At 42.2% G+C, this 16,329-nt stretch overlaps 1 protein-coding gene across 7 annotated transcripts in view; it reads right to left on the bottom strand.

Annotated features, from left to right (window-relative positions):
• Window positions 1-4,047: 4,047 nt before the first annotated feature.
• The window catches only part of BCAS1 (brain enriched myelin associated protein 1), a 52,287-nt gene continuing 40,005 nt past the window's right edge, over window positions 4,048-16,329 (bottom strand). For 2 of the 7 annotated variants that reach the window (XM_083508072.1, XM_083508075.1), the window contains 4 exons: window positions 15,541-15,702; window positions 14,723-14,788; window positions 9,132-9,377; window positions 4,048-7,146 (listed from right to left, as the gene is read on the bottom strand). In XM_083508072.1, the coding sequence (XP_083364198.1) occupies window positions 7,072-7,146; window positions 9,132-9,377; window positions 14,723-14,788; window positions 15,541-15,702 (549 nt within the window). In that variant the 3' untranslated portion in view covers window positions 4,048-7,071. The other 5 variants (XM_083508074.1, XM_083508077.1, XM_083508076.1 and 2 more) reach the window with 4 other exon arrangements.

The raw sequence follows: 16,329 nt of genomic DNA, 5'->3' as shown, positions 1-16,329 counted from the left end.
AGAGCTTTCCTGCCCGCATTCCCAAAAATGTTTCTACTTTGTTAGACTGGTTCTCAGTGGAATTAGAGGTTTGCTGGGGTTTTTGCTTTTGTCTTCCTGCAAGACTGGTATTATACATCATTGAGATCCATTTTAAGGTGGAGAGCTGGAAACCCAATCAAATACCATACAGAAATATTGAGAGGGACAACTGTTTGGAGTCAGCTACATGTAATTGGAACACCCAGTTTCTTGCGAATCAAAATCTGGGTGAGCCAGAAATGTAATTTCCAGTGAAAAGTGCATCCTGAGTCATCTGGGAAAAGGTTTGTGTTAGAATTTTAACAGAAAGTACAGAAGACAACATTTATTCTTGTGTGCTTTTCTATTTATTTCCAACACAATTGAAGGCAAACACATGAGCTAATTAAGCTGAAGTATTGGGATTTATAGCAGTTAGCAAACCAATCCTGTGTCATGGTATATCTTTTTTAGGGATGGGGTAGACATTTGGTTCAGTCTGCATTGAAAGGCAGACCTTCCTAATTCTCATTTCCCAAAACAAGGCACAAACCAATGTGAAACTATCCTTCAAGATTTGCACTTCACCAGATTTTACAATGCAGTTTTCCAGCCTAATTATGCGTTCAAGATGCACATATTTAGGGAAAGTATGGATAAAAATGTATATGTGTTAGTGAAAATTACTTACAAGAATGCACTCTGCTGGGGAAAATCGCTTGCAAAATTGCACCTATTAGGCAAGATGGCATACAAAAATGTGTATTTTAGGGGAAATTTGCACTAAAAGGGTGATGAATTTTCATGAAACCTTAAAAAAGGAAATTGCAAACTGATGTAGAAATGTGGACAACAGAATTTAAGATTGGAATAATGAGAAATGGAGAGAAACCAATTTGTCCATCCCTAATCTTTGCAACAGGGACGCGGGTGGCACTGTGGGTTAAACCACAGAGCCTAGGACTTGCCGATCAGAAGGTCAGCGGTTCGGATCCCCGCGGTGGCGGTGAGCTCCCATTGCTCTGTCCCTGCTCCTGTCAACCTAGCAGTTCGAAAGCACATCAAAAGTGCAAGTAGATAAATAGGTACCACTCCGGCCGGAAGGTAAACGGTGTTTCCATGTGCTGCTCTGTTTCTCCAGAAGCGGCTTAGTCATGCTGGCCACATGACCTGGAAGCTGTACGCCGGCTCCCTCGGCCAATAAAGCAAGATGAGCGCCGCAACCCCAGAGTCAGTCACGACTGGACCTAATGGTCAGGGGTCCCTTTACCTTTACCTTTAATCTTTGCAACAGGGCCCAAGTATCACTGCAATGCTGGCAGGAGTGCCATCTAAGGAGGGCAGAGGAGCCAAGGGACCCCCAAATTTTCAAGGAGGGGCGATTTGCTGATGTGTCACGTGAACACCGTGCATGTGACACATCGTGTTACATGCACGAGTGACATGAGCACAGCCTGAATGTATCTTGTATCTCAATCAAACTTTCCACTATTTTCTGTCTTGTGCAGCCCTTTTTCAGGTTGGTCTGCATCTCTACTCCTTTCCCTCTTTAAATTTGCTTTATGTCATGATAGCCAAAGCTCCTTTAGATTTTCTTCCTTCTGACTTCCTTCCCACCATTTCCTGGACAGCATTCTCTGCCTTACCTGAAAGATCTCCTCTCAAATTCTTTCCAATCTACTTTTCCTTTCTAATCATCTTACTTTGTACAAAAGCCTCAGCTTCCCTTTCGGCAAAGGCCCATTTAGTCTGGTATTCTTTTTCTCACAGTGGTCAACAAGATGCCCATGGGAAGCCTGCAAGCAGGACATAATAAATAATAATAATAAATTTTTATTTATATCCCGCCCTCCCCAGCTGAAGCCGGGCTCAGGGCGGCTAACAACAATAAAATAATACAACATTCTAAAATCATTTCATTAAAAAATTACTTCAAATCAAATTGATGGCAACCATTGGGCTAGAGTTCTGTGAAGATTGCCAAAGGTGGGGGTCAGAAGAAGAAGAAGAAGAAGAAGAAGAGTTTGGATTTGATACCCCGCCTTTCACTCCCCTTCAAGAGTCTCAAAGCGGCTAACAATCTCCTTTCCCTTCCTCCCCCACAACAAACACTCTGTGAGGTGAGTGGGGCTGAGAGACTTCAAAGAAGTGTGACTGGCCCAAGGTCACCCAGCAGCTGCATGTGGAGGAGTGGAGACACGAACCTGGTTCCCCAGATTACGTGACTACCGCTCTTAACCACTACACCACACTAGCCAAAGGCTTGGCGGAACAGCTCCGTCTTGCAGGTCCTGCGGAAAGATGTCAAGTCCTGCAGGGCCCTAGTCTCTTGTGACAGAGCGTTCCACCAGATCGGAGCCACAGCCGAAAAAGCCCTGGCTCTGGTTGAGGCCAGCCTAACCTCTCTGTGGCCTGGGACCTTCAATATGTTTTTGTTTGAAGACCGTAAGGTCCTCTGTGGGACATACCAGGAGTGGCAGTCCCGTAGGTACGAGGGTACTAGGCCGTATAGGGCTTTAAAGGTTAAAACCAGCACCCTAAACCTGATCCTGTACCCCACTGGGAGCCAGTGCAGCTGGTATAGCACCGGGTGAATGTGATCTCGCAGTGAGGACCCTGTAAGGAGTCTCGCTGCGGCATTCTGCACCCGCTGGAGTTTCTGGGTCAGTCTCAAGGGCAGCCCCACGTAGAGCGAGTTACAATAATCCAGTCTGGAGGTGACCGTCGCGTGGATCACAGTGGCTAGGTCAGGGCGAGAGAGATAAGGGGCCAACTGCTTAGCTTGGCAGAGATGAAAAAATGCCGCCTGTGTTATAGCTGCAATCTGTGCCTCTCGACATGAATGCACCAATGCTCTCCCTACTTGTGAATCCCAACAACTGGTATTCACCCGGGAGGCATACAACTTCCCAGTGGTGGGAGCGCATAACCGTTCTAACTAGTAGCTGCTGAAAGCCCTGTCCTCCCTGAATTTGTCTCATCTTTTAAAGCAATGCAAATTGGCGGCCTTCTCTACCTCTTGCGAGAGCCAATTCTGAATTGTTCATGCAGTCCCTTCCTCCTTCTTAGGACAGATGTTTGCAGTCACGCTTTTCTAAGCCGTCTCCTTGATATAAAAGTTACTTTGCATCCATGTATCTGTGCTTAAGTTCACGAACTAACCTAATAAAACTGAAGATATCCTTCAGAAACATCACAGAGGTCACAGGGAGAGCCAGGAGCATTTTATTTCATTGTTATGGAAAACTGAATTCCCCCACTCCACTGGCCTGACTGATGTTCTGTGGTGCGACAAATTGTGTAGCACTATAAAGCGAGGCTCAGATTTCAGTTGCGCTCAAGCACATCTGGAGCTCAAGATGCACTAGGTGGAAAAAAACTGCCCTGCAATTGCTCCAGTGTGTGGAAGAGATGAAGGGTGAAAGGAAAGCACACATGTCTTCTTTCAAGTGCTGTAGAAATTGCTTGGGAGTCGTTTCCCAATTCACTTAATGCTTGTTAATTGCTGTTCACAAAGTCAGATGATTCTTGCTTTAAAGGGAACCGCATCAACTACAGTTAGTGCAGGAGAAGGAAGGCAGGAAAAAAGTGAAATGAAGTGACCCAACACACTTGTCAACTCCCCCTGCACAAAACAAAACAAAAAACCCTCCAGAAAGCAGAGAACATGGTCATTCCTCTCCCCATGCGAGACATACTTTTGGTATTAAAATTATTTTGCTATCAATTGTGTGCTACCAGGCTAGGTTTGAAATTCTTGTAGTAGCTTATACTAGCCCTGGTCGTCTCACCTCAAAAAGAATGTTGTAGAGTTGGGAAAAGTTCAGAAAAGGTAAGCCAAAATGATAAAAGGGGGTAGAGTGATTCCCCCAAGAGGAAAGGTTATAGCAGGCACGTCAAACAGGTAGATCACTGGATGTCCCTGGTAGATCACTGGTTATTTTAAATAATATTGTATAATCTTCTTCCATCAACTCCATATCAGATTTAAAATAACTGTGACCATGAATGATGACTTTCAGTTGAAACACTAAAAATGCAAATGAGTTCTCTTCAGGAATGTTTATTGAATCAGAAGAAAATCAAAATATACAACTATTTAGAATTCAGGTGCTAGTTTATATTATTAGTCTTATTCTTCCTTGCTTTTACAATAACACACATATCTGAATTTTCCATGAACACTATTAAACTTGCATCTCGTGATCTTTTTGAAGCAGGCAAAATTTTGTTCAGTCTTATAATCTGGTATAGTTTTCATTTAAGGAATTAAGTTTAGTTACAGGCATAAACTAAAAAACGTTTCTGTAAAACTGAAGTGTTTTTCTTTAATGATAAGAAAAAAATTAATAACAAAAGTAAATACATCCTTTGAGTTAGTGATATAAAGGGCTCCATTGTGCTGCATTTTTGTTAATACTTTAATCATTTTCTTTTCAAAAGCTAATTTCCCCCCATTTTATTACATCAAGGAAGAAAATAGATGAGAATGAGTTAGAAGTCCTGTACATTTCACCCTTTTCAATATTAATAACTTGAAAATCAATTTGAAGCACACTCTTAAAAGTTGAGTTATATGACCTTGGCACTTATAACCACAAACTTTTTTTTATTAAAACAAATATTGTCAATGTTCAATTTATCAAATGATGATTTTAAAAGCTTTATACTTATTCTTCCACCCTCCACATAATTTTGCCACAAAAACAGAATCCTTCTTATCACCTCCATCTAACTATAATTATTTTAAACAGGACCCTTATTACGCTGTGCAACCCAATGCAATGTTTACTGTTCAATAAATCTTACTTCTGAGTAATTGTATTTTGTTTAGAATTGCAGGCTTAGAATGTTTTCTTACTTTCTTTGTTAGAATAATCATTCCATCTTCCACATTACCCTATGCAGACATAACACTTAACTGTGGTTTACTTTCTTAACCATGGTTAAGCACTGCATCTGATTAATTAGATGATCATTAAGAGTTGCCCGGAAAATAGGGTGGGAAACTATGGACTGAAGTGTGTTTGCAAACCATAGTTTGCATTAGCTGTGGTTATGTACTGCATCTGTAATGACCAAACCATAGTTAAGGCAACAAGTTCTCCCTATATACATTGGACAATGTAAGCTTGTTTCAGGCTTCATAAGCCACAGGTTATGAAACCACATATTTATGAAGCTGAGAATGATTAACTGAACTGAACTATTCTCTGTTTATAGAGCATAACTAGAAAAACTAGATCTTTTCACTGCAAAGGATAGAACCAGGGTTAGCAACAAATGCTAACCATGCCCATTATATCTGCACCAGGTTACAGAGAGGTGTAAGAAGACTGCCTCCTCTTAAAAGGCTGTCTATCTCACCTGACCATACATCTACAATACTCCCAACTGAAACTGATTTTGATTCCTAGAGTAGCCACAGGCAATCGAAAGGAACAACAGCATAGTGAGAGAACTCATACTTTGCAATATTGTAGGTGACAGATTCAATCTCACATATTGGGATGGGAAAGACCTGAGATCTTAGAGGGCTATGACCATTTCGAGGAGGCAATGCTGAATGGTCTCACACAGTATAAGATAACTTCCCCATGCTCAGAGATAGGCAAGTGGGAAGATATGAATCTTCAGGTTGCAGTTTTGCTGGCTAACGCAAACATTGTGCTTTGAACACCATCTCCCTGACCAACTTAGTCTGTACTATTCTCCACACTTATGACAAGGAAGGATTCTACACCACTTGACTGCAACACTGCTGCGTGCTCACTGTTATGCTAATCAGTCCAGATTAAAATGGTATGATGTGCTGTAAAGATTGTTAACAAGTAGACATCTGCACATAGGTACACATAGGTACACATACAAGTAGACCTTATCTCCATAGGTACACATGCAGGGAGAGCTTGGAATACAGGCTAGGGATAAGGCACGGTTAGGGCTGTGATCCGCCCGCAAACCAGGAAAACACAATCTGCATATTGCGTAAAGAAAAAAGCAATGAAGATACAAATTATGAATATGCTAACTGGGTACACTAAATTTGGAAGCTCTAATTAACTGCCCAACATGTTTATTGCAGCTGGGGGTAATAAGAGACTCTCATAATTTTGCTTTCCCCTTGCAGGGGATGTGAAGTGGATCAATCTGCTGGGCTCAGCCCTGGCCAAAGGCATGCACATTAAGATCTGGTCATCAGAGACGTATGTCTTTGTTCAGTGAGGCTGCCCAGAGACAGAGCATGGGGGGGACGACCTTGCCATAAGATGGCATGACAGGGCCAGATGTGGGAGCAGAAGTCTCCATTTCAGGTCGAAACCAAGCATTACTTTAATGCTCTAATTAGCAACCACATCTTGTTTTGAAAAAATCAAGACCAGGCACGTGCTTGCCCCGCCTCCCCAATTTTCATAGGGACTGCAGCATGAAGGAAAGGGAACCTTAACAATTCTCTTCCCAGATGCAATCCTGACAAAAAATGCCCTCCACTAACAGCAATTAGCTTTGACAAAGTGGGAGAAGATGCTCCATTTGGTTAATTTTAATCAGCATCGTAGCTGGGGAGGAGGGATAAACCTCCCCTCCCCACATGCCCCTGGTATTCAATTTTAAAATGCACACATACACAGATGTGGTTGATAATAGAGCTATTAAAGTAACATCTGACTTTGCCCTAAGAATGGTGAGCTTTTATGCTGTGAGGATTTTTATGTTAGTGGCCATAGTCAATATCACTCTCCCTACCCCTTGGACTGACATGACTCTCTATTCTTTTCCTTTCCCATTAACCTTCCCAGCAGCTGAGCTCTCCTCAACTCTAAGAGTTTCTCCATTGCTTTTCTGTGACCTTTAAGTTAGCCTATTTGAAGAAAACATGCTGAAGAAATCCAGAATGTACACCAGTCTTTGCTTGAGCCTAGCACAGCTATTGTTTGGCAACAACCATATGAAGCAAGGGGGTGGAAGGGAAGAAAAATGAACCAAAGCAAGTCTCCTTTTTTACACTGCATGGGTGAGGGGAAATGATGGCGGAGATCCAACGATCTGTCATTTGGTTCGGTGTATTCATTACTTGGGTTTCACAAAAGGCACAATTGATACTGGATCTGTTTGTACTTCGGCATCGGACATCCGTTTGGGGCTCTGTTGACGGGGGAAAAAACAGAGAGAGAGATGTAAAGATATTGATGAAGATGCTAAATAGCTGATTATGTTGGAGCGTCACATAGGCGTTTTCCACTTACATTCTTACTAAGCTTGTAGCCCATGTTATACAGACAGTGAAATAGGCTGTGTGTAAATTTTCACTTAAAAACAATTCTGCACAATGCTGAGTAAAACAAAAACAGTATCAAAAGAAAACCTGTAATATGTCCATAACCAGTAAGTTATGGGGAGGAGCCACGACTTTGAAATAGTACACCTAGACTACTGGAAATCTTATTTAGCACCTCTTGAGTCAGAGACTTTGCATGCTTGCAACTTATGGTTGGTAAGCAAAAGGACTAGAAACTTGGGTTTTTTAAGAAAAGAAAGACGAGGTTATGCACCCAGTGATCCCATTTTGCACCTTCTCTGTGCTTGTGCAGAATCACAGAAAACATACAGTCCTGGCTGTAGCATCTGAAAGCTCATGTCTCAGGAAAGTTTATTTTGCATTTAATGTCATTCATAAGATAACCTTCATGTGGTTTGAATTATTCATACAGAAAGCCAGTATGTTGTGGGGCCTTATGTGATCTGGTGGCAGTGGCGTAGCGTGGGGGGGTGCAACATCTGGGGGTTAGGGTTAGGGGACGCAAATCCACGGGTTAAGGGGCGCAAATCCACGGGTTAGGGGGCGCAAATTTCTTGCCTTGCCCCAGGTGCTGACAACCCACGCTACGCCACTGTCTGGTGGGCAAGAAGAGCTTAGACCAGTGTAGAATTGCGAGTTCTAACATATTAAAGGTTTGGACCCTACGTACATATATTGTTTTTTTTAAAATCACCATTAGCGTTCACATGTATAAGGAAGGCTCAAAAAAATGGTGTTCTTAGCAGTTGCCCCAAGAAGTTCCAGGCGTCTCTGCTTATGCCTTTAGCTTTCCTTATAGCAAGCAGTTGGAAGAGATGAAGTAAAAGTGCTTTCAGTATATACACGTATGTATTGCTGTTGTTAATTTAGTGCCCCCTGCTAAATGATTAGCAATTGGGAAAAAAATAAAGCACAAAGTGTCCTGCCCAAAGGCTCACAATCTAGAAGACATGACACATATATGAACAGGAGATGGGAAAGGGTAAGAAGTGGGATTGATCCAGCAGAAGAAAAGATGTAAAACAGGCAGTCGGGTTCACAGTTCAAGATTCACAGGAAATGTATGATGGTGGCGGCTGTTGAATCAGCCTTTTTACCCCGTGTTTCTCTTTTCAGTACTGGACTAAGCGCCACCCCACTTCTGTTGTCACCGGACAAGGTTACGGGACCACCAGGGGTGGAAGGAGAAAGGAGTAGTAGGGAGAAATTTACCTTACTTGCATTTTAATGCAATTTTAGTGCAAAAATATCTAATTTGTATGTCCCCAAACAATGCATGAACCATAACACAATTATCCATCAAAATCCAGACTTTTCTGAATTTTGCATTTCAGTTCTCCAACCAAAAATTGTTTACAAAAATGTATAAAAAGGGGAATGTGTACTAAAATGCAGAAACACCATGCAACAATGCATCATAGTAGGAAAATTGTTTGCGAAAATGTGTATATAAGGCAAAATTGCACACGAAAGTGTATAGATCAGGAGAAAACCCAGATATTTATTTATTTTTTGCAGAGGACTTAAAAAAGAAAAAGTTGAAAACTGCTATGGAAACATGGAGAACTGAATATAAGTTTGGAAAAACGAGAAACCAAAATTGAGAGATTTGTCCATGCCTAAGCAGAAGGCTCCTTGCCCAGCCCCTCTCTAATTTAGCACCGGCCCTGCTCTTTACCAAACTCATTACAACCCCAATTGACAAATTGTGGCATACAAGTGAACTCCTGGGAACAGATTTGGAGGCTAAGACCCAACATGCTTATACACAAAAGCTTCCCAGAATGGTGGCTACACCAGGATTGCTAAAGAAAAATGAAAGGTAACGTACAAGGCCCTTAAAAAACCCTCCGAATGACTGTCTCTTCTCTATCCTCTTCACAGTGTTTTCCTTCGCAGCTTCCCCTCCGTTCTGAAGGGAGTCTGTCTCGGCTCTTTGTTGCTCTGTGGAGTCTGGCTGGTCTTTGGCTTCCTGTTTGTTTCCTTGCTGGTTCTCTGTTGAACTCTCTTGGCTCCTCTCAGCCACAGGTTCTCTGTTCTCAGCCTGGGTCAAGGGCCTGTCTTTGAAGTCCAGTGTCTAAAGCAGTTTCAAACAGCAGTTATTTTTTAAAGAAAGGAAGAAAGAAATGCATTTGGCAGGAGGCCCCCCAGTTTATTTAAAATTAAAGCTACCTTGCCTCCAATGCACATGCAACCCAAATGGTGGGAAATCTATTTGCTGCAATCCTATGCACACTTAATGAGGAAATAAGAGCCACGGTAGCGTTTACTTCTCCCTGCACATGCATAGGATCGGGCTGCACATCATAATATTAGTATGTTCAGCCTGCCACCCTCCTCCCCTCTCTCTCACACACAAGTTGCCCTTTTTACAGTTCTGGGACTACTCTCATGGAGGAAAATGCACAAGTGGCTTTCTGCAAAGCATTTCTTTTTACACATGTCTGTTGTTTTTCTATTTCTCCATGCATAATAAAAAACTGAGGAAAGGCATTGAAGTTAGGGCCATGTCTAGATGGATCTTATTCAGGCATCCCACAAACAGCGTTTCCTAACATGTTTTTAGAGAGTGTCCAAAGCACGCCACAAATATAACCTTGGTAGTAGTTACAACAATCCTCTAAAGCAGTCCAGGGTGACTGCCACTCCCATATTATAGATGGAGTTCTGAGGCTAAGAGGTAGCAGTTTGCTGAAGGCTGCTTAGTGACTTCAAGGCTGCGGCAATATTTGAACCACATGGCAAGACACATGGGCTGTTTAAATCAATGCCGCTCACCCAATTGACTGGAACCAGCTGCAGATGAACGTGGGATTTGCATGGCGTACTGCTTAACACCGCAATAACCACCACAGTTTCCTAAACCAAAAAGGCATACCCCTTTTTGTGACAGAGCACTTTCTTTTCGAAAATTAACTACGAACCCCAAAATTTAGGATCCCCTCCAAACCTGTGCCAAAGTTTTACAGTTGTTTTGCAGCAAAAACCCTGTGTTTTGCAGCGCCCCACAAACTGAGTAACTGATACATAAAACACAGGGTTCGTACGGGACATGAACTATGAACCCCCAAATTTGGAATCCTCTCCAAACCTGTGCCAAACCTCTGCAGTTGTTTTGCAGTGAAAACCCCACATTTTGCAGCACCCCACAAAATGAGTAACTGATACATCAAAGACAGGGGTTGTACTTAACATTAACTACGAACCCTAAAATTTGGAATCCCTAATGGGACCACTTTATTTGCATGCAGAAGGCCCTAGTTAAATCCCTGGCATCTCCAGGTGAGGCTTGGAGAACCCCTGTCTCAAATCCTGCAGAGCCACTGTCAATCAGTGTAGCCAGTACTGAACTATATAGATTGCTGGCTTGACTCTAGATGCAAAGGAGATCAGGGCTCCTGCACCTTTCATAGTTATGCAGAGGAGGAAATGTCATCAGGTATAATTTGCATAATAATAGGATCTATAATCTGGAGCCTAGGAAGTTACCATCTAAACACAACCCTAGAGACACAATGTTTTCACATGCATGCATGCAACAACAGCATTACAACAAAGCAGTAACTGTGTTCTCTTCCCAAGCCAGGAAGCATGAAACCAAAAGATGGGAGACAGAGACAGAGAAAGATTTGAAAGATCAAGATAACAAATAAATAACACTGGGCTACAGAAGAGAAAGATTGCACGGATAAATTTCCACAGTATAAAATTACAATACTCCACCAGAAGATTGACAAGCCATGATTTGGTCAAGGTAGTCCAATGCCATAGAAAATTCTGCATGGAATTGCAAATGGAAAAACCATGACTTCTTACATTCATTCATTTTAAAAATATTATTATTGTTGTTTCCAAAGTAACAACTATTACAAGACACTTCACTATAGCAAAGGGAGTGAAATAAGAACAGGATATGGACAAAGTTCAAAAAGGTTCACAACAAAATGCTACAGTTTGTTTAAAAGAAAGAGGAAGTGAACAGCAATGTTAGATTACAAAGTGAAACGAAATAATATGCACCCCTTTCCCTGCCATTATTGTGCATCTGGGATGTTATGCCCAAGCTATACATCTGGAAGCCACACACATGCTTTAAAGGTGGCTGAAAGTCACAGGTCATGATATTTTCAGGGTTTATAGGCAACTTGTGGGTTAACATAAAACTCTTAAGAATTTAATTTGCTCAGGCAGCGTGCCTTGGTGTATGAAACCTCTGAATCCATACCTCTGGCATAATAACATTTACAGATTGCAGAATCAGCTTCTGGAGTCTGCATGAAGAAAGTTCCCATGCTGTTTCTTTTCAAACATCCCTACTTTATTGTCTAGGCTGGTGCACAAGCAGCGCCTTGCTCAAGACTCAAACCATAATTAAGAGATGTAGGTGTGGGCTGTTTGATTGCAGAGACCCTCACTCATAGTTGCCAACTCCCTGGGAGTACCCACAAAATTCCCCATGAAGGGGCCAGGCACCTACAAATTTTGGTGCCATGGTCATGCACACTGCATGGCACCCGTGGCCCCAGGCAACCATGGTCGCGGGGCCATGCTGGCACTCCTGCCCTCACTGTAGCTCTTCCCTTCTTCTCTCTGTAGCTCTTCAATTTCTCCCAATACCTACAGTTTTTATCAACAACACCGTTAACCACTGTGATAACACAAGCCCAGTGTTTGAAACAAAGGTTAGCTTAGGTGCATCATTGTCCACCATGGTTACAACAAACCATGACTAAAGGCTAGGGATGGCTGACTGAACCATGGCTTAATGCAAACAAGCAAACTATGTGCAGTAAGCCATGGAACAAACTTTGGCTTCAGTTCCTGGTTTGTCTGCTAGTTAAACAATGAGCCTGGGTTAGGATGTAACACTAAGCCAAACCATGGCTTGGCTCTCTGCAGCAGGGCAGCAGCAGGACCAGAGAAGAAGCAAAGCAGTTCTCTCCAGGAACCCACATGCCTGCTCATTCACACTAAGCCATGATCTGGTTTAGTGTTCCATGCAGACTGGGCCATTACGTCTACACAAACTATTCATGGCTGGTTTGAATTAAAAGCTGAGGGACTGATATAAGGGAAAGGTGGGTTGGGGAAGCACTAAAGGAAGTACGTGACCCTCTAGCAATTGCTAAGGATGTACAGTTATGAGGAAAGAATTGGTCCCCCCCCCCGTTTCCACCTGCCGTGAAACTGTTAAAAACACAGGAGCTCTGCGTTTTTTAAAATGCAGCCCCACTGCAACCACCCTGTGATTTCTAAGATCATCCCATTCGTTCTCTTCACAAGTTTCAGCTGACTGTGAAGAACAAATGGTGGTGTCAAGAAAAGGTTACCCTTGAGCTAAGTGGAAAGAGCATGTTCAGGATATCATCTTATCTTTGAATCAGGCAGAATATCAGCATGTTTCAAAGCAGCAAATTTGGCACATTTTAATGTTGAAGGAAAGAACGCAGGGAAACAGAAAAAAGGAAAGCTGTAAATAATGAACTGTATCACTCCCCTTCCTAACAGCTGATCCAGACCCAACAATCTGTCTCAGCTTGTAGGCAGCTAGCATTTCTTGAGAAAGGAAAACCAGATTAACGGGATCATAGTTTTCCCAACGAATTCTACTCACGTCTGCCCCAGAGATTTAATTGACTTGAGACCTGAATCAATCAAACTCTTCAACCTTTGGTGGACTGCATTTCGGTAAAGATCATGAAAGGGATAGCAGAGCGTCCAAGGAGGGGATGCCCCCATCAGAGGACAAATGGGCCCTTGCACTGGCAGTGCTCCAGAGTGGTGAGGCAAACAGTCTGCTTCTGCACGTTTTTTGCCGTGCGGTGACCTCTCCCCTCTTCTTTCAAGGCTCTATGCTGTTGCCACCACCATGAAGTTAAATGGAGCTGATTGGGAACTGTTCCCTTAGCAACGGTGAAGTGTTGTAGGCACATTGCATATGTACAGTGTTATAACGTAAGGCCTCAAGGCTTACTGAAAGGGACGGTCGGCTAAATGAATTGATAACAACCAATGCAATGCCCAACACCAAACATCGTAAAGAAAAGTAAGTGTCCCCTATTTATCCAGTGCAAACTGAGAAGGGATGTTTATTTGTTACACTTATTACTGACTTTTCCTGCAAAGAGCTCACAGTGGCTTATATATGGTTCATGGGCAGTCAGTCCTTCATCCAGAGAGCTTACACACCCCACACACTGGGTGCATCTTCCAATTTCATGTTGCCCCTGGAGGGGTTGCAATGGGCCAATGGGACCCCTGAGCCCCCAAAAGATAAGCTTCGGCTAGCTCACAGGCTCCAGCAATAGGCCTGTGTTTTGTGGTTCACAATGGACAGCAAGGAGTTTCCACATTTCACAAATGAAAGCAATCAGTCCGCTGCCTGTACTGTCCACATCAGGTACTAAATCTCAAATCAATTGATCCAGTATATGAAGACTGCAGTACAGCCATTTCTACTTCGTTATGTATTAATGGTGGCAAAGGTTTTAACAGCACATAACTGGGAAAAAGAAGCAAAGGTACTTATAATCACTGGTTGCAAGATAAAGAGCTAACCTTTAATTAAGTGCAGTAAATTAATATACTAGTTGGAAGTTCACTTTTGCAATGGAACATGAGTTCCACTTGCAAGATAGGACCTTCCTCTTCTCTTCCTGTGACACCCTCTACCCCAAATCTGCTCTGGAAAGTCCCCCAAGCCTCTGGAACAGTTATTGAGGGTGATCAGGGACTGAAAGGAGAAGAGGGAGAAGTTCTGAAGTTCTGTGTGAGCAGAACAGCGGTGTTGGATACACTCGCATTAACTTTAAATGTATTATTTCACTAGTGTAGAAGAAATAGCAAACTAAGTTAATATGAAGTGAATGGACTTGATACAGTATTAAGAACTTTACACAGATGCCAGACCGACATGCACTACACATAAAAATAAGAACACAAGGAGGGTTTTAAGATAAACTTGAGAACAAACATACAGATAAGACGGAATTGTCTTTATTTATCCTTACGTTGAATTTTTGTAAAGATCTGATAGCTTAAAATGATGTTAGAGGTTCTTTAGAAATGTATAAAATCCATACACCTATGAACTATTGGATATATGCTTGCAGTGCTTTTCATAAATCTGGTCATTTAAAAACCCAAACAATTTATTAATTTTAGTTCTGATTGCAATTATGGATACAGAGATTTGTTTCCAAAGGCGATAGTGACAGTTTTTAAACCCAACAGTCCCAAATTCAGCTGCAAAAAATGAAGGAAGTAAAGCATGGAACACAATTGGTCAGAGGCTGAACAAAACATGCTCAATGGACAGATGAGTTTTGCTGTCATGAAAGAAGAAGAAACAGCAAAGTGAGGCTCCGGAAGTAGATACCAGCTGAACCCATCACCAAGAGAAGATCGAATCCATACACTTACTTGGGCATCAGGGGCTTGCCCATTTACCTCTTCTGGAGCAACTACTACTGCGTCACCTCTGACTGGCTAGAATAACAAAGGGTTAGATGCATTTCTTCTTAACATGTTTCTGTAGTGCTGGGGTTACAGAGGACTTTAACAGGCAATGCTAGCTAGATTCCTTAGCCCCTAACCCTGTTTTATCCAATCCAGATAGTGCATACCTCCCTCTTTCCAATCTACGGAGCCCCTTAAACATGTCAATTTAGGGCAAATGTGGAGACTTCTCATTTCCTCGAGTGTTCTTTATAGGCTTGCTGCGATTTTGAAGGCAGCCAACAACTTGCTGTTAGAGTTCACTGGTGGGTGCTGTTTGACTGAGTGTGTGGGGTGAAAAATCAACAAGCATTTAGAAGAGGGAATGGCCTTAAGGTTCTCCAGAAATCAAGGTAAATGAGAGGAAATTATACATTGGCATTTTGATGCTGGCAGTGTTATATGGAATGCAAGAAACTTACATGTATGAAGAGTTTTAATTCCACAATACACACCTGTCTGGAACTTCTAAGTGCCTATTATCTGTTGTATGACTTATGGAGGTGGTGAGTTTACTCTATAGGTCTGACTGTTTCTAATATGGTCCCTGTTGCAGGGGGTGGGAGTAAGGAAGGGAGGTGAACTGGTGAGATCATGAGAGGAGTTGCTTTGCCATAGGCCACCAACAAATGTTGCGATACTCTAACTACTCTGTTTGGCTATTTCAAATACTTTACAGATTAATCCCTTCTAGGTCATACTTTATACCTCCTCCCATACAGATTCAAAAATACTCTTCTTACCAATTTAAATAATTTCCTCAGATCCTTAGTTTTGCTGGGCTTCTCATCTCCTTTGGACTTTACTTCCGCTGCTTCCTGACTTCTGCTTTCGACTTTAGCTGGGGCTTGGGGAGATGCTTCGATCCTCTCCGTGTTTATCACCTCGATGTCATCTGTTGGAGTCTGCAGGTTATTTGTAACAAATGTTAAGGAACAGTGGAATGCATTTAGATAAATTAAGATGGCCTACTTTAGAAATTCAGAATCACTTACGGGAATAAGAGCCATCATCTCAGAAGGATGAACATTTATTTCAAACTTAAAGAGACCGATTTTATAGGAAACAGGTTGGATTTTTGCACCCTGGATGCCACTCCCACCTTCTGTGAAACACAACTGGATTTTAGAGTTTCCTTGGAGAAAATCCTTTCTAGTAACTTCCTGAGTATATTCAGCTGCTTATAAAAGCTAACAAATTGCTTCAATGATGTAAACTACTTTGAGATCTGTTGATAGTCCACAAGTGACTTAAACAAACAGACCATCAGATCCCTTCCCAAAGAAAATTAGCATGCTAGGTGGAAAATTAGGTTAGATCCTTTTCCCCTGGCATGCTACATTTCTACATGCATGGCATTTATTTTTATGTGAAGGAAACTTCAGACATGCCATCCCGCCTACCTGCGGCGTGAAGTGGTATAGTATAGCAAGAGTACAAGTGATTTCATTGTATGTATGGATAAAGCTCACATTCACATGCCCATGGTATCTGTAAATATCGCTGCTCAGTCCACTTTTGGCATGGCAATG

The sequence above is a fragment of the Podarcis liolepis genome (assembly GCF_965112155.1).
Source record: "Podarcis liolepis genome assembly, chromosome: 6".
Taxonomy (NCBI): Eukaryota; Metazoa; Chordata; class Lepidosauria; order Squamata; family Lacertidae; genus Podarcis; species Podarcis liolepis.
Note: the sequence above shows the minus strand (reverse complement) of the source record. Positions and strands in the feature narration are given on the sequence as shown.